Raw genomic sequence first — 26,115 nt, 5'->3', positions numbered from 1 at the left:
AAGTACCAGTCCCCCGCCCGGGGTTTGAGGACCCCTGATATATGATATACAAATATATAATGAACGACGTCTCAACAAATTCTAAGGAATAAATATAACAGATACATAATATGACCACAATGGAGCATATTTAGAAATCTGTAATGAAAAGGCAGTCCCCTGTCAAAAAAAATTCATCTGAAAACTTAAAAAAAAAAATTATTCTAAAAATTCATAGGTTAAAAAGGAAATTATGAGAAAAGTGATGAAAGATAAAAGTTACATCTTCAGAAATGTACAATAAAAATGCCGCTTCTCAAAACTTATGAGATACAGCCATGAAAGTATATAGATATAAGGGAAGTTACAGTCCTAACAGCACATGTTAAAACATAACAAATATTGAAAGTTAGGGATGAATTCAAGAGGCAGAAAAAAAGACAAACACAGCAGATGAAAGAAAATAATCAAAAGTAGTAGAAGAAAAGAAATATTAAAGATTGCTCACCAAAACCAAACACTAGCTTTTCTAAAAGACGAATAAAATATAAATTTCAACATACTTTTTTTTCTTTCCCCCCCTTTTCTTTCTTTGACCCAGGGTCTCACTGTCTCAAAGACAGGCTGAAGTACAGGGGTGTGATCAGAGATCACAGCAGCCTCAAACCCATGGGCTCAAGTTATCCACCTGCCTCAGCCTCCCCGGGAGCTGGAACTACAGATGCACACCACCAAGCCCAGCTAATTTTTGCATTTTTTTGTAGAGATCTGGTCTCACTATGTTGCCCAGGCTCATCTTGAACTCCTGACCTCAAGCAATCCTCCCGCCTCAGCCTCCCAAAGTACTGGGATTATAGGTGTGAGTTACTGTGCCCAGACTAAAAATATATTTAAATGATAAAATATACAAACCTCAGGCAAGGTTGATTCAAGAAAGAGAAGTAAGACATAAATACATGGTATTAGAAATAAAAAGGGAGCCAAGCACAGTGGCTCAGGCCTGTAATCCCAGGACTTTGGGAGGCTGAGGCAGGCGGATCACTTGAGGTCAGGAGTTTGAGACCAGCCTGGTCAACATAGTGAAAACCCATCTCTACTAAAAGTACAAAAATTAGCCAGGCATGGTGGCAGATGCCTGTAATCCCAGCTACTTGGGAGGTGGAGGTTGCAGTGAGTCAAGCTCGCACCACTGCACTGCAGCCTGAGCAACAGAGTGAGACTCTGTCTCAAAAAAAAAAAAAAAGAAGAAGAAATGCAAAGGTAGATATCAATATAGAGATGCAATAAATATTGATAACACATTTTAATACTATGAGAAAGAATATTTGTGCCAAAAACTTTGAAAACCGTCAATTTTTATAAAATGTTTCTTTTTTTAGAAAAATATAAATCACCAAAATGATTCAAGAAAAAAAAATAAAACCAGAACAGGTCAATAATCACTAAAGAAACTGAAGCTGTAGTTTTAAAAGTCTCTCCTACCCGCAAAAGCCATCAGACCTAGATAATTTTATAGGCAACCTTTACCAAACCTTAAGGAATAGATAATTCTTGTCTTACAGAAATTGTTCCAAAGAACAAAAACACAGAGAAACCTACCAAATTCATTTTAGGAGCCTATCTTAGCTCTAATACCTGAATTGAATAACAATAAAAAATGGTAGGCTTATAATTATTATGATTTATCACTTATGATATATTCATAAATATAAATGATTTAAAATTTTAAAGTAGCAACTGTTCAAAAATCTAATAATGTATACAAAAATAATATAGCAAACTGTAACAAAAACCCCTAGAGTTCCACATATGTATTCTTTGTCTTTAGGCATGAGAACCCTGATTGTTAGCTATGTAGTTTACACCCTCCACATTGCTTCCCAGCTAAAAGACTATACCCCACAGCCTCCCTTGCAGCTAGGTGCCACCATGTGATGAGATTTTAGCCAATGTAATGAAAGTGGTTGTGTGTAACTTTCAGGAAGTCTTTTTAAAAAGGAAGGACTGCATCCCTCTTCCTCTTTCCTCCTTCTCACTGGTCAGAATGCAGACATGCCTGGAGGAGCTTGAACCTGAGGTCCCTGGACATGAAGTGATGTACAAAATAGAAGGAGTCTGGAGTCCTGACATTGCACTCCCTACATCTAAGCTGGCTTTTTTTTTTTTTTAATGAGAGAAAAATACACTTGTTTAAGACACTACTGAGGCCCTGTGACTCACAGCCAAATTTAATCCAAACTGACAATGGGATCAAGCAGGGTTTATCCCAGGAATGAAAGAATGGAAAATCCATTCATATAATTCACCGTGTTACACACTGAAGAAAAATCATGATCATCTAAATAGATTCTAAGAAGCATTCAATAAAATTCCACTCATGTTCTCTATTTTAAAAAATAAAAATAAGATACGTAGCCAACTAGGAATAGAAAGGAATTTCCTTAACCTGACAAATGGTATCCATCAAAATATGTAGCAAACATCATCTTGAAAAGCATAGCCACTAAAGTCAATACTACTCAACAGTGAACAGAAGTCCTATTCAATGCAGTATTACAAGAAAAATAAATGAAAAATACAGATTTAAAATAAATATCTTCATTCGCAGAAAAATAACTGACTATATATATATAGGAAGCCCATCATGATCTTCAAATAACCTATGAGACTAGTAAGAGAGACCTAATTCAGCAGCAACGTTACTGAATACAAAATCAACATACAAAACATACAAAACCTAACAGTAGAGGCCAGGTGCGGTGGCTCACGCCTGTATTCCCAGCACTTTGGGAGGCTGAGGTGGGTGGATCACCTGAGGTCAGAAGTTTGAGACCAGCTTGGCTAACATGGCGACACCCCGTTTCTACTAAAAATACAAAATATTAGCCAGGTGTCGTGGCAGGTGCCTGTAATCCCAACTACTCAAGAGGCTGAGGCAGGAGAATGGCGTGAACCCGGGAGTCAGAGCTTGCAGTGAGCTGAGATTGCGCCGCTGCACTCCAGCCTGGAGGACAAGAGCGAAACTCTCGCTCAAAAAAAAAAAGAAAAAAAAAGAAAAACCTAACAGTGCTCCCACATACTAGCAGTGCCTAGTTGTAAAATACAATAGAAGAAAAACATCCCAATCACAATAGCCACCATACTGCAAAACACAATCACCTGTCTTCTGGATCATGAAAAATTCTCCTAACTAGCCTTCTCGTTTCTACTATTACTTTCTTCTAATTCATTCTCCACTCAGCAGCTTGTGATCTTTCATGAACATAAGTTAGATCATGTTACACTCCTTTTTTAACCTTTTCATGGCTACTCATTACTCATAATTAGATTCCAAGTCCTTATTATGTCCATGCTCTGCATAACCTGCCCCCTGCCTGTTCTCCAATTAACTCCCTCCCCACTCCCCTGCCCCACTCCACACCAGCCACATCGACATTCTTTCAGTTCCTGATGCATGTTAAACTCTTTCCTGCCCCAACACCTCCACATATGCTAGTCCCTCTCCCCAGAATGCTTTTCCCTCCAGGCATCACCTGAGAGTTCTTAGTCAATCCTCGAGTCTCAGCTTAAATGTCACCTGCTTAATCTAAATAAGGTCCTTTCTCTCTTATCTCCTCTTTTTCTTTCATATTCCCACATAATGTGCAATAATATTCCACTACCTATTATATCATAATATGTAGTCATATTTTTAGTCAAGGATTATTCATTGCCTTGATTTCCCCCTAGGCCATAACTTCTGTGAGGGCAGGAGTCATGTCTTTGATGTTTCCTGAAGCATTTAACACAGTGCATAGGAGCTATCATACAACACGTGCTTAGTAAGTATCTGATGAATGAATGAATCAACGAATGAATGAATCAACGAATGAATGACAAGAGTTTGCTGATTTAGCAAGAGTCTCAGCTAGAAGGCCTGCAGCACTCTTCCCAAGATTCAAGGGTTATTAGGAGGAATGGGGGGACCTCCTACCCCCTTGGACCTAACTAGACAGGGAACCAAAAAGCCTCTAAAGGGAGTGAGTGGGCTTGGTGGTCCATGGGATAGCACTAGAGTTGGGGGTGGGCAGGATTCATACCATAGAGTTGCATCCGTCCATGACTCCTATCCCATCTCTCTGTAATTCAAGTCACAGATTTGCAAATTGGGTTTGCCACAAAATGGTATTTTTCTGAAATCTTTGTGGCACAGTAAAAGTTTGGAGGACAGCAGCTTTAGAAGTCATGCAGGCAACCAGGGCAGCATTCTGCCACCCTCGATGAAGGCATTTATAGCCCCAGGAGCATACAGAACTTCAGGGAGCCAAAGCAGAAGTTGAGAAAAATGGTGAATCCCATAGGAACACCAGAAAGACCTGATCAGACACAAACACAAGACATCCCAAGGACATCCCAGAAATAGCTGGGGAAATCTGGGCGAAGGACGGCAACTAGGAATAGAGCTATGAGGAACCACTGCTAGTGGGACACTAGTTTTTTGTGTTTTGGGTTTTTTTTTGAGACGGTCTCGCTCAGTCACCCAGGCTGGAGTGCAGTGGTGCAATCTCAGCTTGCTGCGACCTCAGGCTCTTGGGTTCAACCAATCCTCGTGCCGCAGCTTCTCGAGCAGCTGAGACTACAGGAGTGTGCCACCACGCTCAGCTAATTTTTGTATTTTTAGTCGAGATGGGGTTTTGCCATGTTGGCCAGGCTGGTCTTGAGCTCCTGGCCTCAAGTGACCCGCCCACCCTAGCCTCCCAAAGTGCTGGGATTACAGGCGTGAGCCACCGCACCCGGCCTGGGAGACTAGTTTTATTCCTCTAGTCGTATGCCTGGGAAGCTCAGAATACCATGAAACCATGATGGCCAGCCCCTGGCAAGTTCCCAGACACTCTTTCTCCCCATAGGCACCCAACAACAGAGAGGCTTCTTTCTGGTATCCTCTCCAGAGCTGGCAATGCTAATTCTTCCGTGAAAATTAAGGAGTCAATGTTTCTGAGGCCACCTAATGCCAGAATAGTGGCTGCTGGTAATTGTACTATCTCGGGTACACCACAGACTCAGGCATGTAATAGGTACCCCCGACTGGTTAAATGCTTGTGTGAGCCAAGTGAGGAGGAGTGTTATATCTGCCAGGGGCCCCTGAGAGGCAATCTTCCTGTTTGTTTCTTTTTGAGCTCACATACTTGTACACCACAGGATGTAATAAGGGATTGGCAGATCCTGTCATCCCCTGGAAAGGACAATTGCTGGAGTCCTGCTCGGCACCTACATGTAACCTCTCCGATCCTCTTCTTCCCTGCAACTGCTGTGTATCTCCCGTCTGACTCTGAGCACCTGGGGTGGGCATGGGCACAAGAACTCTAGGTTTGATGACTCCCCTGGTGACATCTCTGTGGACAGCCTCTGTGGCTGCTCTGACCACCCTCTATAAAAAGGCTTGGTCTCACCTCCAGGAAAAGAGGATGTGCAGGGAGACTGGGCTAGTGGGGACACTATGTAGCCCTCTCTCTCTTCCTCTCCCCCAACAAAGCCTGGGCAGTCCCACCGTGACCTACCTCTTGTCCTCTTCCACCTGCACGCCAATGGAGTGGAACTCCCTCCGGCTCCTGTTCTCGGTGTCTGAATCTGAGATCGTCTCCACCTGGTGGCAGGGTGGAGGAGTCAGTGGCTGTGGCGAGCCAGGGTGAAAACCCTTCCCGGGGAGAATGGCTAGCAATGGCTGCGCCCCAAGCCAGCTGGCAGGTCCAGCAAAGACCATCTGCCTGAACAAGATGAGAGACCCAGGCGGTCGGTCACAGGCCTCAAAGTGGCAACCACTGGGCACGGCCCTCCATCCCTCCATTAGCCAGGACGAGGGACGAGGGAGTGGGCGGAGGCTGGCTGGAGCAGCCCCGTCGATGTCCAGGCACGGGGCTCACTTGCAGCTCAGGGGAAGCCAGGAAGAAGGTCGATATATCCAGAAGGCCGCTTCCGGCCCCTCACCCCAGCCCCAACCCGCCAGGGTCCGAGCCCTTGTGGGCGCCTCCCCGTTCCATACCTGCACCCCAATGGACGGCCGCCACTTCCGCTGCCGCGCCAGGCTCCTTAGCTCCTCCCTGCCAGGGATGGTCTTGATGATGAGTGTGGGGGGCTTGGGGCTGGCCCTGGGCGGCACCGGCGCCAACTCCAAGGTGCGCGCACCCATGGCGGGGCCGTCCAGCCCGTCGGCGGAGCTGCAGCGCCGGGCGGGGCCCTCGGCTGCCGTGAAGCTCTCGTGCGCGGAGTCCGTGCTGCTCTGGGCGGTGATGGAGATGCGGGGCGGGGCCTGGCTTCCCGGCGGGATGGGGGGCGGGGCCTTTCTGAAGTTGAAGGCTGTGGCCGGCGGGCGCAGAAGCGCAGTGCGTGAGGCTCGTGGCCCTGCCTGGGCCCTGGGCCCGCGCCCGACTCCCACCCCAAGAGGCCCTACGGGACCCTGCAGCGGCTGCTGCACACACGCCAAGGGACGCTCTCCCCGTTATATCCGACCCCGGGAGCGAGCGATCTGCGCGGGGTCACAGCACAGTCGAGGGGGTGGCCAGAACCCGGACCCAGGGCGCTCTCCAGCCTAGGGCCGGGCCAGGGGCAGGGAGGTGTACTCACAGGAGCCGGGCCTCCCTGAGACAGCGGCAGGGGTAGCGAGGAGAGGCAGGCAGTCGTCGTCTTGAGAGCAGCCGGCCTGGATGGCCCGGAGGTAGCTGTGGCTCCGCATGCGGAAACAGCCGGGCAGGTCCAGGGCGTCCACGGCCTGGGACTCCAGCTCCCCAAACACGGACCCGCACACGGCCTCCAGCTGCTGGTTCAACTCATCGCTGAGCTGGAGGGCAGGGGGTCGGGAGGACAGTTACGAGGTGCCGGAAGGGGGTGGAAATCCCTGGGGTGCTCTGCCTTAGGAAGACCTCTCTATATCTGCAGAGGCTGTGGGCGACTCTTCCGTGTTTGAACTAAAAGGAACCCTCTTTGCAAACAAAGATGGGGTCATCTCTGCTCCATTCTAGCTCCCCAGGCTTGTCTTGGGGCCCAGTCTTTCCTCTAAATATCCCACCCCCACCCCCACCTCCACCCCACCTATGCCTCTTCCAGGTGTCTGTCTGGCTGCACCCCCGGCTGCAGACCACCATGTTTTCCTCTCCACCTAGTCCCAGCCCCTGACGTTTCTCTCACCTGACCCCAACAGAGAGGACCAGGGACCTGGCATGCACCCTCCTGCCCAGTACGGGGGTGGGGACTACATGGAGGACACCTTTTGTTTTATTATTTATAATCCATTACATTACAAAATTGACTGAAAATTGATATATATACCCATTAGTTTCCGTCCTGCCACTTGGTATTTTATATGTATGTTTATATTTTATATGTATGTTTATATTTTATATATATATATATAAATAAAATATAAAATACCAAGTGGCAGGACGGAAACTAATGGGTAAGTGATGGAGCAAAGTTATTAACCTACCAGTGTCCCAAGCCTTCCCCCACCTTCTACCCACTCACTCGGGTTCTGACTTAACCTGTGGGCTCCTTCTCTACCCTCCCCCACTGAGGAAAGCTTAGCCATTGCTGGATGAGGTTCTTGGTTTTGTTTTTGGTATTTTGGTGGTGCAGAATCCATGGTGTTAAAAAAAAAAAATTTAAAGCATGAAAAAAAGCAAAACAAAAATTTTGTTCATGGAACTGTGCCGCACACCACCACACGAAGACTAAATATACCACAGAGGTTGCAGCTTCATTCACATTACATGAGAAAACTGGTGCAAAGAAAAAGTACAGGCAGGAGAAGGTGCTACCAGAGGTAAGTGCTACCCCCAGAACACAGGTGACAAAGTCCTGAACATTGCTTAAGATGGGCACATATTTAACCCTGAGCTTCCAAGCAGGCAAAGCATCAGGGAGTATAGCCTCAGAGTTGCCTGCATGGGCTATGAGTGAGACCTCTCCAAGATTCAAGTGCTTGCTCTACCACTTCCTAGCAGAATGGCTTGGGGAAGTTAAAGTTTGGGGGCCTCAGTTTGCTCACCTGTCAAATGGGAGTGATAATGGTACCATCTTCACAGGGCTATTGAGGGGACTCAAAGAAAAATATGTGAGGCTTTTGGTACAGGTACTAAAACATAGTAAGCCCTCAGCTAGTGGCATGCAAAGGTCTCAGGGCTTCCCTGGTAAACACAGGCCAGATGCCGAAGAGAACCACAACAATTCCTGTCCCTGAGACTAAGAGACAGTCATCCCCTGTGGATGATTATGTAGAGTCCATTGGATGACGTCATGGACAAGGTCCTCGACAGCATCCCATGGCAAATGTAACAGCAAGTATCACATGGCTGCATCTTGTGACATCTCCCAGGAAAGATTCATGGCATTATATTTATGTGCAGTCAACAGAGGCTCAAAGGAGTGGCCTGATCCATGTGTAAACTGCAGCTCAATGTTTCCATAATTCAGCCTCCAAAGCATAACATGATTTTGCTGGATTCTACTTCAAATAGAGCCATTTCTATTCCAATCTATTAATGGGCAAAAAGACCCAGAGAGGGCAGATGAATTGTCTAAGGATGCCCAGCTGGTAAGTGATAAAACTGAAATTAAATGTCATGCTTCCTGGCTCCCACGTAAGGCTGATTGAGCAACAGAATCTCTTGGGGAGCTTGTTAAACCTACATTAACTCAGGCCCCCACCCCAAGGATCTAAACCCAGGGTTAACAAAACACCTCTCTTGCTTTGGCTGCTTAGAAGCTCAGAGTCAAATTTGCTGGAGATTCAGATTCAGTGGTTTCAGTGTGGGCCCACTAATTAAAAAGAAGAATTGTCTGAACTTTTTGAAGCTTTTTCTAAAGTGTATGGAAATCACAGGCCATGGAAAAATCAATCCGAGACCCCATAGAAGTTAAATTATCTCATACTTGACTGTCACAAGCCACACTTGTGTGACAGTTGTGGCTTTCACCATGATGCTCTGTCATCTACCTCTCAGTCTTTCTGTCTCTGTACTTTTGGGGCACCAAGGACAACAGTTGCCAGTGTATTTCCTAAAACACAGGAACTGAACTAACTCCTGCTATTTCTGGGCTAGGCTCAAGACACTCCCCAACTAGAACAAATGCAGCCCAGAGTGTCCCTCTTGGAGCACAGGGGAGCTAATCTAACCCTAGCAGAAAGCACGCTGGTCTCAAGTCCAGACACCAGGGATGAAAGGAATGTCACTCTGTAGTATGTTTCTGTATCTCTAGCCCTCTTCTGTGTATAAAGCACTAGGCATAATATCTGGCACACAGTAGATGCTCAATAAACTTTAGCTACTATTATTAGCAACAAGAGGCTCTTAAATCACAGTGACAATACCACTCAGAATGAGAAGTGCCTCTTTCCCTGGGGTTCTGAAGCTCTTGAAATCCCACCCACAGGCAATATTCACAACCAATTCTATCCAACGCAGACAAAAGAGGGTGAACAATTCCCTGGGGTCATACACCTGCCAGCTCAGCTGGCCAAGAGGAGCTTCTGGGGTTCCAACAGGAGACCAGGACACAAGGGAAACACGGACTCAAGAGACTCTCAGAGAAATATTGCACCCAAGTTGATCTTTACTATCTTACAATTATAAAACTATAACATTGTACTATGAATGTTCCTATTATCCCTGCACTGACTTCCATCCACCCTGCTTCCCTCCACACCCACTTACAGGAGAGTCAAAGTCAAAGGATCCTCTTGGGATGAGATCCTTAGCCTTTCTCCAAACCGGACTGAGAATCAGTAGCCATTTCCAAGCTCATGGCATATTTACAGTAAAAATGCTTTGTGTCTAATTGGAAATTGTCCAGACTAGAGTTGGTGGGTCCAACAGGGGGCCAGGCAACATCCTGTATACTTTACATGTGTTATTTAGTTTAGATAACCTTTAGAAAACTCTCCCATTTCAAAACATTGGATAAAATATAACAAATGTTGCTTTATATGCATAGCTGAGCTCACAAGAAAGCGAGATAAGTCCCCAGGGGACAAAAGCAAAGAGGAGACTGGAAAATCAGAATATTAACTGTATGAGCCAATGCTGCAAACAGCCCAGTGGAGGCGGGAAGTGGGGGCAGGGGCTGTTGGTCTCAGCATTTTGGTAAAGACTTAAGTTTTAAACACCCACTTGGGCATAGGAGGAAGGCTTTGGGCCCACATGAAGCATGGAATTGGAAAGGAGAACCTGCATAAAGTTAGGAAAAGTGAAACCTTTGATGAAAATGTAGACTAGAATAAAAAAATTAGTCATCACCACAGGCTGATGACAAGGAAGCTAGTCTGAAGTACAGGGATGGCGGGAAGGGAAAAGAGGCAAATCCCCTAAGAGTCTGTACCTACAAGCTGGTCCTCACACAGCTACAGTACCGTGTATCTGCATGAACCTTCATGGGCCACACCCCCAAAATTAAAAATTAACATAAAATCATCCCAAACCATGGATATTCTAACAGAAGCAACTGCAAAATATTTCCTGGGGAACTCACTCCTAAGCTGCTCGTGCTTCTCACAGATAAATTTCCAATGAAGGTGAGTGTACTATGTGGGAGGCAGCCTCTGACATAGCTCCTAATGATCTCTATCTCCTGGAACTCACACCCTTGTGTAATCCCTTTCTCATGAGTATAGACTGGACTTATTGGCCCACTTCTAATGAATGGAATATGGCAGACACAATGGGATATCACTTCTGAGATTAGGTTACAAACAGACCATGGCTTCCATCTTAGACACCTTTTCTTATTCTCTTTCTCTCAGAGCCTTTGCTCTGGGGGAGGCAAGCTGCTATGCTGTGAGTAGCCCTATAGTGAGTCCCACATAGAAGAAATTGATGTCCCTGGTCAGTAGCCAGCAAGAATCTGTAGCCTGCCAACCGCCATGTGAGTGAGCATGGAAGCAGATCTTCACCCAGTCAAGCCTTGAGATGCTGCAGCCTTGGCGAAAACCTTGATTGCAACTTTGTGAGGCACTTGACCCAGTCACACCCACAGCCAGGCTGCACTCAGGTTCCTGACCCACAGAAACTGTGAGACAATAAATACTCATTGTTTAAAGACACTACATTTGGGGATAACTTACATAGCAATAGAAAATACTAATTGTGACATAAACAAAAACCAAACTTTTATTGGGTTAAGCCATTGAGAATTCAAGATTTCTCTGTTATAGCAGCTAGTGCTACCTTAGCTAAAACAAAATAACTTTTAAACGATGTTTAAAAGTTCTAAACTTAAAAGATAAAACTGAAAACAGAAGAAAATAAGACTCTAAAGCAGGACAAAACTGTCAAAAACCACCATTTTATCACTCTGCAAATCAATAAAAGACATATGACAAAGAAACATGTATTCATAAAAATTACTGAACTTTGGGTAAGAATAGCATGACTCTATAGTATCCTGAGGCTGCCCTCGTTCACCAGGTCCCCAACGCTATCAGTTGCAATACTTCAACAAACGTGGTGCCGCATGTGAAAAATCAGCTGCTTCACTGCCTCTGCCAGGGGGCTCCACTTAATTTGGGGCATTGTCAGTTATAATATCAAGAACGGGGAAGGCCAGCAGCACTGTTAGGCTGGGTTTCAGCAATGTTTGGGCCAAACAATGGACTGGCAAACTAGCCAGGAATTTATCAGAAACTTCCAGGGGGTGAGACAGACCTGGGGAGTTTAATAAGCTCTCCACATATTTTGGGTTAACTCGAAGCTGGGTGAATGCACAGCAGAGAGCAGAGAAGCCTGAGCCACCCACACATCCCTAACGAATGGAGCCTATATACGTGTGCAGGGGAAATAAAAGAGTCTGGTGAAGAGTAAAAGCCAGGGTAGGTTTGAAAACAACCTGAACTTTGCCCTCCCCAGCTCACACGTAGAACTATAGGCAGAGAGAAAGTCTAACTAGCTTGAGGTTCTTGAGTACAACCTCCGAAAAATCTCTGGCTGAACACTAAGCTATGCAGATATGGGGGAACCCTCTAAGAAACAAGGCTTAAAAATAAAAATAAGAAGGAAATAAAACTGAATGGAAACATTAGAGGCCACATGCTGTAGGGAAGACAGATTTCACAGATTTCATTCAGATTAACAAACAAATAAAGCAATAACAATCTTCAAGAGGAAAACATAAGAATCTAGAATTGCTACAATATATTAGCTAAAATGTTCAGTATTTAACAAAAAATTATGAGACATGCAATTAAACAAGAAGGTATGCATATCCCCAAATGTTGGATTTATCAGACAAAGACTACAAAGCAGCTATTATGAATATATAAAAGAATTAAAGGAAACCATGTTTAAAGATTTAAAGGAAAGCATGACAACAATGACTTCTTGAATACAAATCACAACAAAGAGAGAGAGATTAAAAAAGGAAGAAATTGAAATTCTGGAGCTGAAGAGGATAGTAACAAATTAAAAATTCAGGAGAGGGGGTCAACATGATAAATGATCAGTAAACATGAAGGCGGATCTGTATAAATTATCCAATATGAATAATGGAGAGAAAAAATATTAAACAGAAATGAACACAACCTCAGAGGCCTATGGGACAACATCAAGCATATCACCATACATGTAATGGGAGTTCCAAAAGGAGGAGGAGAAAAAAGAGAAAAAGGAAGAGATAGGGCAGAAAAGATATTTGGAGAGACAGTAGCCAAAAACTTTCCTTTTGTTTTTGTTCTTGTTTTTTGGTTTTTGGTTTTTGGTTTTTTTTAGAGATGAGGTCTCACTATGTTGCCCAGGCTTGAGTGCAGTGGCTATTCACAGGCACAATCATAACAATCATAGTGCACTACAGGTCAAACTCTTGGGCTGAAGCAATCCTCCTGCCCCCACTTCCCAAGGGGCTAGGGCTACAGGTGCCCACTACTGTGCCTAGCTACCAAATTTAATTAAAAAACAAAAAACATTAGAGATCAAAGAAGCCCAATGAACCTAAAGTAGGCTAAACACTAAGAGATCCATATTCACACAAATTATAGTTGAAATGTTGAAAGCTGAAAACAGAGAAAATCTTAATAGCCGCATAAGAAGAACAATTCATCACACAGAGGGAAACAACTCACTTTTCATCAAAAACAATGAACACCAGAAGGCAGTGGAATGGTATATTCAAAGTGCTGAAAGAAAAATAACTGTCAGCCAGGAATTCTATATCCAGCAAAACTATTCTTCCAAGACGAAGTAAAAATAACATTTCCAGATGTTACTGAATAATTGTAGACTGAATAATTTATTGCCAAGAGACTTATATTATGAGAAGCACTAATGGAAGTCCTTCAGGCTAAAAGGAAAATAAAGTAACACCCAATGGTAACTCAAATACAGAAGAAGAAATAAAGAGCACCAGAAATGGTAAATATGTGAGTAAATACAAGAGCCTCTATAAATATATTTTCCTCACTTCCTCTCTTAACCTCTTTAAAAGACATAAGATTACACAAAACACTTATTATAATACCAATGTTTATTTATAACAAGTGTTAGGTTTAAAACATATATAGGTAATATATGACAGTAATAGCACAAAGGGGGAAAATGAGTTATATTAGAGCAATGCTTCTATATTTTACTGTAATTATATTTTGATAAGCTAGGATATACATTGTAATTCCTAGTGCAATCACTAAGAAAGTAACTCAAATTGTATAGTAAAAAATTAACAAATAAATGTAAATGGTACACTAAAATATTTACTGATTTAATGCAAAAGAAGTCAGTAAAGAAGGAACAGAGGATCAAAAAATAATATGAGACAATCCAACCACATCAATAACCACATTAAGATGTGAAGGCCTGGCATGCAGGCTCATGCCTGTAATCCCAGAACTTTGGGAAGCCAAAGTGGGTGGGTCCCTTGAAGTTTTGAGACCAGCCTGGGCAACATAGTGAAGTCCCATCTCTACCAGAAATACAAAATTAGCTGGGCATGGTGGTATGTGTCTCTAGTCCCAGCTACTTGGGGAACTGAGGTGGGAGGATTGATTGAGCCTGGGAGGTCAAGGCTGCAGTGAGTCATGTTCACACCACTACATTGTAGCTTAGGTGACAGAGCAAAACCCTGCCTCAAAAACAAATTAAATAAATAAAATAAAACACAAATGGACAAAACATTCATTCAAAACGCATAGTGATAAGATAAAGCAAAAAAAAAAAAAAAAACCATTAGATGCCATCTACAAGAGACATACCTTAAATCTGAAACACAAACAGTTGAAAGTAAAAGAATGGGGAAAAGATATACTATGCAAATTATAACATGAGAGAATTTTCCAGAATTGAAGAAAAACATGAATCCACAGATCTATGGAGCACACACATGAACATATCATAGTGAAACTGCAGAATGATAAAAATCAAAGCAAGATCTCAACAGCAACCTGAGAGAAATTAAAACTACCTACAAAGACAATCGGGTTGACAGTAGACTCCTTAACGGCACCAACAGACAGATGACAAAAGAGTATCTTCAAAACACTGAGAGAAAATAAATGTTAAGCTAGAATTCCCACAATAAGCTAAACTGTATCAAACAGTATGGGTAAAATATATTTTTTGTTAAAGTTCACGTTTGCTACTAACAGATATTCACTGAAAAAATTACCAAGAATATAGGAGGAAGCAATGAGATGTAAGGGGGTAAAGTGAGGAGTAAAAAAGGTAGAGATGTGAGTATATATAATCAAGAGCTAACAATATAAAAAGTAACAATAATAATGGAGACTAATTTGACAGGTTAAAAGGTAGAACTAAAATACTGGGCAATAAGTCCACAAAAGAAGGGAAGAAGTCAAGGAAATTAAAGTGTCCTAAGATCACTTAAGTATTTGAGGTGATGGGCATGTCAATTCACTTGATTTAATTATTCCACATTGTATTCATAAATCATAACATTACTTTGTACCCCATAAATATATACACCTACAATTTGTCAATGTATAATAAAAATTAAAAGTAAAATAGGCCAGGCATGGTGGCTCACGCCTGTAAACCCAGCACTTTGGGAGGCCAAGGCGGGTGGATCACGAGGTCAGGAGATTGAGACCATCCTAGCTAGCACAGTGAAACTCCGTCTCTACTAAAAAAACAAAAAAAAAATTAGCCAGGTGTTGTGGCGGGCACCTGTAGTGCCAGCTACTCGGGAGGCTGAGGCAGGAGAATGGCGTGAACCCGGGAGGCAGAGCTTGCAGTGAGCTGAGATCATGCCACTGCACTCCAGCCTGGGCGACAAAGCGAGACTCTATCTCAAAAAAAAAAAAATTTTTTTAAATAATAATAACAATAAAAATAAAATAAATACTGAAAGAAACCAAAGAAGAACTTAATGAATGGAAATACATCCAATATTCAAGGATAATAACACTTAATATTGTTAAGAATACAATACCCCATCTATACATTCAGGGCAATCCCTTCAAATTCCCAACTACATTTTCTTATAGAAATCAACAAGCCTACCCAAAAATCATGTGTGTACGCAAAGGAAACACAAAACACAAAGCAATCTTTAAAAGGAGTAACAAAATCGTATAATTTCAACTTAACCAAAATCAACACTTACTACACAGTTACAGCAATCAAAGCATGTGGTAATAGCATAAAGATAGGTTCATGCAGACCAATGGAATAAGTTTTAAGGTTCATTAATAAACACATGCATTTACAGTAAATTGATTTTGAAAAAGGGGCCAAGAAATTTCAATGAGGAAAGAAAAGCTTTTTCAACAAATGATGCTGGGAAAATTGGATATCCACATTCCAAAAGATAAAGCTGGACCCCTAACTCGAATCACACACACACACTACTCAAAGTGGATCATACATCTAAATATACATATTAAACTACAAAATGCTTAGTAGAAACATTAGAGTAATTTTTTGTGATCTTGCATTAGACAAAGATTTCTTAAATTTTGCACCAAAGCACAATCAAGAAGAGAAAAATTGATGAATTATGCACCATCAAATTTAAAATGTTTTTTTCTCCAAACAGCAACATAAAAAATATAAAAATACAAATCACTGAATGGTAGAAACCACTCCAGCTGACAGCTTGATCAGATTTCTAGCCTCCAGAACTGTGAGAAAATAAATTTTTGTTGCCAAAAAAAAGAACAAGAAGGGAAAAGGTCATCAAAATCAAAATGTTGGCCAGGTATGGTGGCTCACATCTGTAATCCCAGCACTTTGGGAGGCCAAGGCGGGTGGATCACCTGATGTCAGGAGTTTGGAACCAGCCTGGCCAACATAGCGAAACCTGTCTCTACTAAAAATACAAAACAATTAGCCAGGTATAGTGGTGCAGTTATTTGGGAGGCTGAGGCAGGAGAATCGCTTGAACCTGGGAGGCGGAGGTTGCAGTGAGCAGAAATCTAGCCACTGCACTCTGACCTGGGCAACAGAGCCAGACTCCGTCACCAAAAAAAAAAAAAAAAAAAAAAAAAGTCCTAGGGTCTCTGCATTGTTCAGGAGGAGTACAGAAACAACTGTCAGCTTCAGTCATTAAGTCAAATATGCATATGAAAATTATAAGGGTAACCACAAAGAATAAAATAGGATATATAACTACTAAACCAGTGTGGGATTTGGTGGGGAGAAGAATAAAGAAAACTCAAACCAAAAGGAGGCAGCAAAGGAACAGAAAAGCATCAGCCCAAAGGCAAGATAAATACAAGTCCCATAATAAGATGATAGAAATAAATCCAAGGGTTAGGGCCTGGGTCATCACAGTACCCTAGGTTTAGGCCAAGGGGTAATCACAGATTATCAGTAATCACAATAAATATAAATGTACTAAACTCTCAAGCAATTATCAGAATGGATATAGGTAAAATGTAGCTATAATTATTTTCAAAAAATATACCTGAGACGTAGACAAAAAGCTTTAAAGTAAAAGATGGAACAAGGTGTTCCAGGCAAATACTAAACAAAAAAACAATAGACTTAAGGGGAAAAAAAGTATTATGAGACATAATAGGGTGACATCTCTAGTGCTTTAAACTTATTTCATCTTCTATAAAGCAAGAATAAGAAGCCATACCTCCAGGCTAAATATGTCAAGTATATGTGATGTTAGATAGTGCAAAGTGCTAAGAAGAAGGAAAAAGAGCAGGAGGAAGAAGGCGGAGAAGACCTCAACAATGACAGCACAGAGAAGGGGAATAGGAAATGTTGGAAGGGGGGCGTTAAATTAAAATTTTAGAGCCTTTGGGAAAAGACCTGAAAGAAGTGAGGAAGTGATCCATGGGAGTGTCTGGGAAGGTGACACCCAGGCAAAGGTAGTGGCAAATGCAAGGGCCCTAGGGAGTCTCGTGTGGCTGGAGTGGGAGGGAGGGGAACAGCGTTAGAAGAGGAACTCAGAGGCAGCTCCACTCCAGCGAGGTCACCAGGTCATGCAGGCCTTGAAAGCCATGGTTAGGTTCCTGAGTTTACTCTGAGCAAGGTGAGGGTTTTGAGCAGAAGAGTGAGCGAGTGTGATTATAGTTTTTAAAGATCATGCGGGCTGTAATGAGAGAGGATGAAGTGGAGCAAGAGCAAATACAGGAGACCAACTAGAAGGCAGTGCCATCATCCAGACAAAAGGATATGGTGCCTAGAAGAACCAGTGGCAGTGGAGGTGGTGAGGAGTGGTTGGATCCTGGATATATTTAAAGGTGGGACCAGCAGGATTAGCTGAAGGATTGGAGGTGAGTTGTGAGAGAGAGAAAGTGGTCAAACTGACTTCAGCCTTTTAAACCAGAGCTTCTAGAAGGATAAAGTTGTCATCTGAAATGGAGAATTCAGAGGATAGAGCAGCAACTGCGGCAGTGAGGGACGGGAGGGGATTGTGGAGGGTATGTGTATCAGCAGTTTAGTTTTGGACATCTTAAGTTTGAGATGTCTACTAAGCATCCAAATGAGATTTCAATGCACAGTTAGACATATATGCCTGGCATTTACGGGAGAGTTTGGGCTGGAGATATACATTTGGTAGTCATCAGGCTCTCAGCCATGAGCCCGGACAAGATCACCTAAGGAGTAGGTATAGAGAGAAGTCCAGGGGTTGAGTTCTAGAAAACTCCAGTGTTCACATCCTGGGGAGTTGCAGAGGCACCCAAGACACAGACTGAGGATAAGCAGCCAGGGAGAGAATCCAGGAGAATGTAGAGGGCGTGGTGTCCTCCAAGCCAACCAAGTACAGTCTTTCAGGAAGGAGGGAGTCTTCAACTGTGTTACATGTGACCGATGGGCCAGGTAAAATGAGGGCTAAGCATTTAACTCGTGGGTTTAACAACATAGGCTGGTCTGATGTAAAAAGAGAGCTGTGCCAATCAGATTCCCTGGTTCAGGCAATGGAAAAGGAATACTGAGAGACTGCAGCAGTGAACAATGGGAGCCAACGTGGATGGTCTTTTGCATTGCATTTTTTCCCCAGCATACAGTAAAAATAGCTAACCTTTATTGAATGCTGGCTATGTGCCAAGAACACTATTATGATGCCTATTTTTAAAAAGGGAAAGTGGGGCTCAAAAAAAGTCAAGTAACTTGCCCCAGGTCACTTAGCTGGTAAGTAGCCAAGCTGGAATTCAACCCCATCTCGTGTGTTTAATTACTAAACGGCACTGCTTCCGTCTAATTAAAGGGAAAGTCTGTACTTAGATATGGAACTCACATTTCTCGAATGCCATTTTCGGGCCAAGTACCTTGTGTTTGCATACATTTTCTCACGGAACTCTCACAAAACCCCTGCAAAATAACTGTCCCTACTATTGCCATTTTAAAGACGAGAAACAGAGGTGTTGAAAAGTGAGGTCTCTTGCTTGTGGTTCCTCAGGACAGAGGGGCAGGGTGGCAGAATTCAGGCCCAGATCATGTCTGAGACTGCAGCTTGGCCTGTGCCCTGTCTGTACAAATCAATCCTACCTTTTACACGGGGGCAGGGAGGAAGCAATCGGGCCTGTGGAGAGCCCCAGGGCACTGGAGTTGCCCTTACAAGCTCATCACTTTGAGGACACTTGGTGGGTTTTAAGGCTGTGATTCTCTGAGACTCCCAGCCTGAGTCAGCTCCAGGAGTCCTAAGGCAGGTTTCCCAGTTTCCCCAGAGCCAGGCCTGAGCTCTCTCCATGGGCAGACCCTCTGATTTTAAGTCCTAAGCTAAGCATGGCACTGAATCCCCTTTTCACTCTTTCCTCCAGGCATACTGGGCCTCTCCCTACCTGTCCAGTGGTGAGGGAACGGCTGTAGCCAGGGATGGAGCTCCGGGGGTGGATCCGGGGTGGGACACAGCAGCTGGGAAGGGCAAAATTCCGGAGTCAGAACAGTGGACTGCTAGGAGGTGGGGGAGGGGAGATAATAGCACTGGGGCCCCTGAGCAAGTCCTATTCCTCAGAACCCCCAAAGAGAGATCCCTTAGGAGATCCTGGGTAAAGAGACTCCCAAAGAGGCCCCAGAGAAGGACTCCCACCAAGACCCTCCCTTTATGTGGAGCGGAGTGAGACACCCTAGTTGAACCCTAAGCAGGACTACTTGACTTTCACCCACTCTACACACATCTCCCGCAGGAATCCAGCCTCAGCCTCCCGACCCGCACCCCCCGGCCCTCCCTGTCCTTACTTGATCCTGGCCTGGTCCACGCTGGAGGAGCGACGGGTGGTGAAGCGTCGGGCGACTGCTTTGGGAGATGTCTTGGGGCTGCCGTCTGAGTCTCCGCTCTCCTCATCCCCCATGGCTTTGATGTAGCTGCCGCTCCGCATCCTGCGGCAGGGGATCTCCCCATCCTTGCCACCAGTGGGGTAACCCCCCCAGTCATCTTGCGGCACCTGCAGGAACAGGGGCCTCTGTCTCTCAGACTTGACCCTAGTAAATCTAGAGGCCAGGACTCTTTCCCCACTGCCAGTGGGAGGTGCTCTGCCCTGGCTTGAACAGGCACACTCAGGTACATGCAGAGGCAGAAGGGGAGGGTCTCAGGCTGTCCCCCTCCCTTACAAGAGACACCTCGTCATCCTCCACAGACCTTCTGCACTTAATTAAGGGCCACCTAGAGAGTCTGAGGGAGTGACATGACAGGCGTCAAGCAGTTGATGATCAGAGGCCAAAGTGACCTGTGTCAATTCCATGCCCGGCAGTCAGGCATCACCTGACCTCAGTCAACCTTCTACCCTTCCTTTTCCTTCATCCTTTCAACCTGCTTACATTCCAAATCCTCTCTCCTTCCCCGCTGTGGGGAGCCACAGAGGGCTTCATGCAGGGGAGTGACATCAGATTTGTGTTGCAGAAAGAGCTCTCCCACAGTCCAAACAGAGGCTGGATTGTGGAGGGCCAGGAGCAGGGCAGAGGCTCAAGTGGCGAGAGGACGACCAATTAGGAGGCTGACGCTGTTATCCAGGCAAGAGATGATGAGGCCTAAATTAAGACAATGACAATGAGGGGGAAGAGAAGGAGATGGAAATGAGAGGTGTTAAGGAGCATCAGTGAGCCTGATTAGACGTGGGGGATGAGGGGGCGGGAGGAGTCGAGGATGACTGCCAGGCTGCTGGCTGAGGACCTGGAGGAGGGTGCTGCCGCTCACTGAGCCATAGAACCCCAGAGAAACAAGTCTGGGAAAAGGTGGTAGGGTCGGGGTTGAGCACCTTGAGCTTGGCATAGAACTGTTGAGCAGGTGGTTGGATGTTTGGTTCTGGGATTCAGTGGGGAGATCGGGGTTGGAGGCGGACATGTGGGAGTCATGGGCGGCAGCTGAATCCATAGCAGTGAATGAGACAGCCCAGGGGAGAGAAGAAGAGAGATGAGCAGAGATCCACTGACATTTAAAAAGGGACTGTGAAGAAAGGAAGAGGAGCCTGTGAAGTCACCTGAGAAGGAGTGGGCAGAGGGGTAGGAGGGAAGTCAGGAAAATGCCATGTCATAGAAACAGGAGACATTTCAAGAATAAAAGGAGTCGATTATGTCAAATGCCACAGTGCGTTCAGAGGTTAGTAACTCAGGCTCGGGAGTTAGAAGATTCATGTGCAATTCTGGCCCCATCACTTGCTGGATAGGTGAACTTAAGCAAAACGGATTAACCTCTAAGTGTCAGTTTCCTTGTCTGCGAGTTGGTCATGATACTTATGCCTACATCGGAGGGTTGGTGACAAAGATAAATGAGCCAATAGAGAGTTTCCAGGACATAGAAAGTGGTCAATAAATGGTAACAATTATTATAGGCACCAAAAAGTACCTTTTGAAGACAGCTCTCAAGAGATCATCTGTGGCCACTGCCAGGGCATGTCAAAGACAGGAAGTGTGGGAATCAGACCACAGTGAGGGGAGAATTGAAAGAAAGTGAAGAAGAGGCGTCTATGCTCTAAGAACTTGATTATGAAGGACATGGAAGGTGGGATGGAGCTGCGGAAATATTTTTTAGGAGGCAAGTAACTTTGGACATGTTTTCAGGATGACAGAAAGAGCCAGTAAAAATAGTCTTTAAACCTCAGAAGGGAGGAGAACAGTTCAGGGATGGAGGGGGTCATGAGGAGATGGGCTCAAGCCCTGGAGGAAGGATCAGCCTGGGATGGGTGGTCCCAGCTTTTCCTATGAGCCAAGGAAGGGGATGAGGGTGGCTGAGAATCTGGATGTGTCTAGAGAGATGCTGTCAGGAAGCTGAGGGAGTCTGTGATGTCAGCCTACACTTCGGAAAATGAGGTGTAAGTGAAGACGTGGGGGAGAGGTCTGGGGGAGGTAGGGAGGATTTAAAACCCTTGTTGTAAAGAACAGGTTAAATGGGGTAGGGATGGGAGCTCCAAAAGGGGTAACACCTCAGGGACAGCATAGGGTTCAGGGGAAAGGTGGAGACTCGGGATGAGAAGGAACCCACGGGGAGAAGCAGGCCTCTTCGAGGGGCTGGGGCTCAATCGGAAGATGAGAAACAAAGAGATGAGGCTCCATAAAGAAACAGGGGCTCAGAGTGGACAGAGGGATCCTGGAAGAGGCTTAAGACAAAGCTGGTATCCAGTGGGAGAAACAGGGCTTCAACAATCGGATTGGGAGTCCGACAAAGACACCTGGCTGCATGTGGCCAGTCTCCCCTGCTTTTGTACCAGGGGAGCACGAGGCTTTCTGGAGGGTCCCTGTAGCCCCTTGGTTCTTCCCCACATGGGCTCAGACATCCCAGTCCTCAGATACCCTGGAACTCCAGATCAGAGGGATCATTCCCCTTCCCCATTCTCTACAGAGAGCAGCAGGCAGGTGGAGAGAGGCAGGCCAGCAGATGGGAAGGCCACACTGCAGGGTTCCCACTCTAGCCACTGCAGAGCTCCTCACTCCTCTGCAGGACACTGTGAGGTGCATGTTAAAAAGGAAGCCCCCAGGGAGGTCAGGGCAGCCCTGGAGAAGCAGCAGGGAGCAGCGAAATGGCAGTGAGTCTTCAGGGATGGCAAGGAGTCGGCTATGGGGGAGAAAGGATGGGTGTTCCCTCCCTGGACCCTTCAGTTCCCAGCTTAGAGCACCTCCCTACCCAGGGAGGGGGCAAACCAGGCCAATCCAGAAGTCCTGAATCCAGAAGTCCCTTCTTATTTGCTCTGTGGCCCTATGTGCTCCCTTGGGCCTTCATGAGTTCTCCAGGAGAGCCCTAACTTGTGCACAACTTACCTAGCAAGGCCAATGTCCCACAAAGACACACGCAGACTCTATTTTCCACACCTTTGAACATGCTGTATAGTCTCTTCCCAGAATACATTTAGTCGGCACTCAACAACTGCAACTCCTCCACCGAGATTCAGCTCAGGGAACAGTCCTCACCCAGGTCGGTGAGGTGTCTCCTCTGTGTTCCCAAGAAGCCCAGGGCTCTCTCCTATCACAGCCTCACCATACTATATTCTATCTGCTTCCTTGTCTATTCCCACTGTATACTGTGAGCTCCTCACAAGCAGCATCTGTATCTTCATCTTTGTATCCACAGCACCCAGAAATGCTCATTGAATAAATAGATCTGTAGCAGCTATGTGGAATGCAGAAATACACTGAACCTCCAGAACTTGTATTGACTTTTTCTCCTAAAATTATAGCATGACTTAAGAAAACGATGTAGGCTGGATGAGGCTGGGGTGAAGGCTCCATAAAAAGTAGGAATCAGAGCTCCTGGCCTCACCTGCAGAGACCATAGAGATGGTAAGACAAGATGAGAACAGCATGCCAGCTATCACCTGCACCATCCACTCCCAGGAGGCCCTGCCTGAATTGTATCAGGGCTGAAATCCAGTTTGTCCCCTAACCTAGGAAAACACATGAGACACATGAAACTCCCAGGACCCCTCCACAGCTTCGGCTGTCCCACCACAGGTACCCCAGAATGACAAACTTCAGCAGAGGCACATTCTGGAAATAACGGATCTTCATATTCAAACATGTGGGCCACCCGGATTATAGCAGAAAAGAGGGCTGGAGAAGGCTTTGCTTTCCAACTGCTGACCTTCAATCTTAAGAGCAGCCACAGCTAAGGTGCACCTCAGTATCCTGTCCACTGCCTGTCCTCAACTTCATTATGCCTCCAACCTCCTAAGACAGAGATCAGCACAGCCTGTCCAAAACAGTAGGTCAAGCGGAAGTCTCCAGGGACTGACACATCATTAGAACAGAAGGGCCCTTCATGGCACAAATAGGGAAAGTGAAGCCCCACAGGAGCTCAGAGTGACCCAATGGGGCAGGGCAGAGCCTCCCGGCATCCAGGCCCTCCATCACAGGGACAGCTGGCTCTCACCCAACACTTTCCACTGCTCCCTGGTTGACAAGACTGGTGAAGGCTGAGGACCCTGTTCCCCAACCCCCAAAAAGCCTCACCTGCAGATAGTGATAAGTCCTGGCTTTGGCCTTGGTCTCCGGACCCAGGAGCCCCTTGCCTGGCCCGGCCCCCGGGTATCCATCCCGGCCCTGGCTGACCATCATGGTATGCCAGGCACTTCGCTTGACCGACTGTCCATCCAGTGACATGGACATGCCAGTGCAGGCAAGGCAGCGGCCTTCCGACCCGCCCGAGCGCCCCTTGAAGCTCAAGTCCCGGTAGGACCCATCTGGACCCTCCAGGCAGAAGGGACCACCAGGCTCCCCAGGGGGCCTGCCACCCGCCAGGAAGCCGCTATCACTGTCCAAGTTGTCATCGGAGCTCCACCAGCCTGTAGACTTGGCCTGATGCCGACCATCCCCCTTGCGGTCCTTGCTCTTGCTCCTCTTGCCGTGCCGGGACTGGTGGTGGTGGTGATGGTGGTGGTGATGGTGGTGGTGGGAGGTGTGGGGGCCTCCGGAGCCTGGGCCAGGGTAGCTGTCTCCTCCAGAGCCACCTCTTCCCTCAGCCTTGGGCCCATTATAGTCCCGCTTCCCCGGCGCCTCCAGAGAGTGGGACTTGGCAAAGAGCTTCTGCACAGAATGAACCAGGTGCCGGATGCGGCTAGGGCTCTCGCTGCGGGGCTCTGGGGCAGTGCCAGTCCCTGGCGCTGGCCCGGGCCCTGCCCCTGCTGGCCCTCGCTGGTATGGTAGTGTGTGGAAGCCATCTTGTTGAACTGGCAACTGCTTTTCAAACTGATCCAGGAGTGTAGGAGGCAGGCGGGGGGCACCCTTGCCCTGTGGGTGGCCCACACAGTCTTCACAGGTGTCAAAGGGGCTCTGGCCAGGGTACATCCTGGGGAAGGTGCTGCTACCCCCCCCAACCCCGGCCCCCCCTGGCCCTCCCTCAGGGCCTACCGACGGCCCCTCACTCAGGCTCAGGGGCCCTTCAGGAGAAATGTGTCCCAGGCCAGCTCTCGGGGCACAGAAGCGGGGCTCAGTGGAGAAGGCCTCCCTGGAGCCCAGCAGGTATGGGGCCCTGGCAGCTGGGCCCACGTCCATATGCTGCTGGTCAGCAAAGCGGGCTGGGCGGGGATGGCTGCCTCGGTCGCCATGGTAACCCCTCATGGCCTCAGCAAAGGCTCTTCATAGTCTTGGGGGCCAGGCCCCAGGAACCTCCTGGAAAAATAGGGAGAAAAGGTATTTGAATTGAACAGCCCTCTTCACCTAAATCCATCTTTTATTAGGCATCCTTGTATCCCTTTAGGTAATACATATCAATTTATTATGATTAATTTTACTATCCTCCCACAAATGGACTAAAAACTCCTTTAAACAGTCATAATAGACAGATAGACACTCAAGGGCACAAAGTAATCCCATCATTCAACGAATGCTGCAAATCCGATAAATACTTATTCACAGGAGGATATTCCCTCAGTCAAATGGGTTTTTAAGTGTCCTTAGAGACTGGGCACAGTGGTTCACACCTGTACTTCTAGCACTTTGGGAGTCCAAGACAGGAGGATCACTTCTTGAGCACAAGAGCTCAAAGCTGCAGTGAACTATGATTGTATTATACCACTGCACTCCAGCCCAGGCAACAGAGCAAGACCTGGCCTCTAAATTTTTATTTTTATATATATATATGTTTGCTTTTATATTTGTAAATGTATATTAATATTTATAAATGCATATATATTTATATATACATAGAAATATTTACATATATACATATATACACATTTATTTGTAAATATATAGATATACTTTGGGATGTGTGTGTTTGTGTGTATGTGTATATCCTTAGTTTACCAAAAACAAAAGGATACCCAGGGAGACATAAAATATTCAAAAAACCAGTCTTTAGGTGAACTAGCTTTTAACAAGCTGGCATTAGGCAAATAGATCCACAGCCACATCTCTACCCCAACCCTGCCCTACACCCCACTGTTGCAAGAGCCAAGCCTCAGGGTCACAGCTCCCAGCTGCTGTGAACAAAGAGAACACTGGACCCAAATCTACATATCCAGCACCATCCCACAGAAAAATCCCTCCCCTTCCTTCCATGCCCTGTGCATTCCATCTGGCCGCAGGCTCATTCTCCCTCCCCTGTGGACTGAAATAAGGAGAATCTGAGATGACTCTTCCTCCTTCCTCTTCTGGGTTCCAAATATTTCCCCCATGAAATTACCCCTTTTGCCTTTTACCCCCCACCCTCCACTCCCATTCCACTGGAGGGGAATCATGAAGGAGGAAAATCCGTGAAGAAGAACAGCAGCTACACAAAGTAGCATCTGAATCCTAAACTGGGATTGGAACCCAGGAGTTCCTCCTCCCAGGAACAGAG

At 45.8% G+C, this 26,115-nt stretch overlaps 1 protein-coding gene across 5 annotated transcripts in view; it reads right to left on the bottom strand.

Annotated features, from left to right (window-relative positions):
* The window catches only part of LOC105494690 (DLG associated protein 3), a 64,943-nt gene that overhangs the window by 15,537 nt on the left and 23,291 nt on the right, over positions 1-26,115 (bottom strand). For all 5 annotated transcript variants that reach the window (XM_011763358.3, XM_011763355.3, XM_011763360.3 and 2 more), the window contains 6 exons: positions 23,787-24,944; positions 19,587-19,792; positions 19,190-19,262; positions 6,580-6,793; positions 5,999-6,312; positions 5,517-5,602 (listed from right to left, as the gene is read on the bottom strand). In XM_011763358.3, coding sequence (XP_011761660.1) covers positions 5,517-5,602; positions 5,999-6,312; positions 6,580-6,793; positions 19,190-19,262; positions 19,587-19,792; positions 23,787-24,893 — 2,000 coding nt within the window. In that variant the 5' untranslated portion in view covers positions 24,894-24,944. The remainder of the gene's footprint in view (positions 1-5,516; positions 5,603-5,998; positions 6,313-6,579; positions 6,794-19,189; positions 19,263-19,586; positions 19,793-23,786; positions 24,945-26,115) is intronic.

Source organism: Macaca nemestrina, chromosome 1 (genome assembly GCF_043159975.1).
Source record: "Macaca nemestrina isolate mMacNem1 chromosome 1, mMacNem.hap1, whole genome shotgun sequence".
In the NCBI taxonomy this organism is placed as follows: Eukaryota; Metazoa; Chordata; class Mammalia; order Primates; family Cercopithecidae; genus Macaca; species Macaca nemestrina.
The sequence above is the reverse complement of the archived record's forward strand: the minus strand, read 5'-3'. Positions and strand labels throughout refer to the sequence as shown.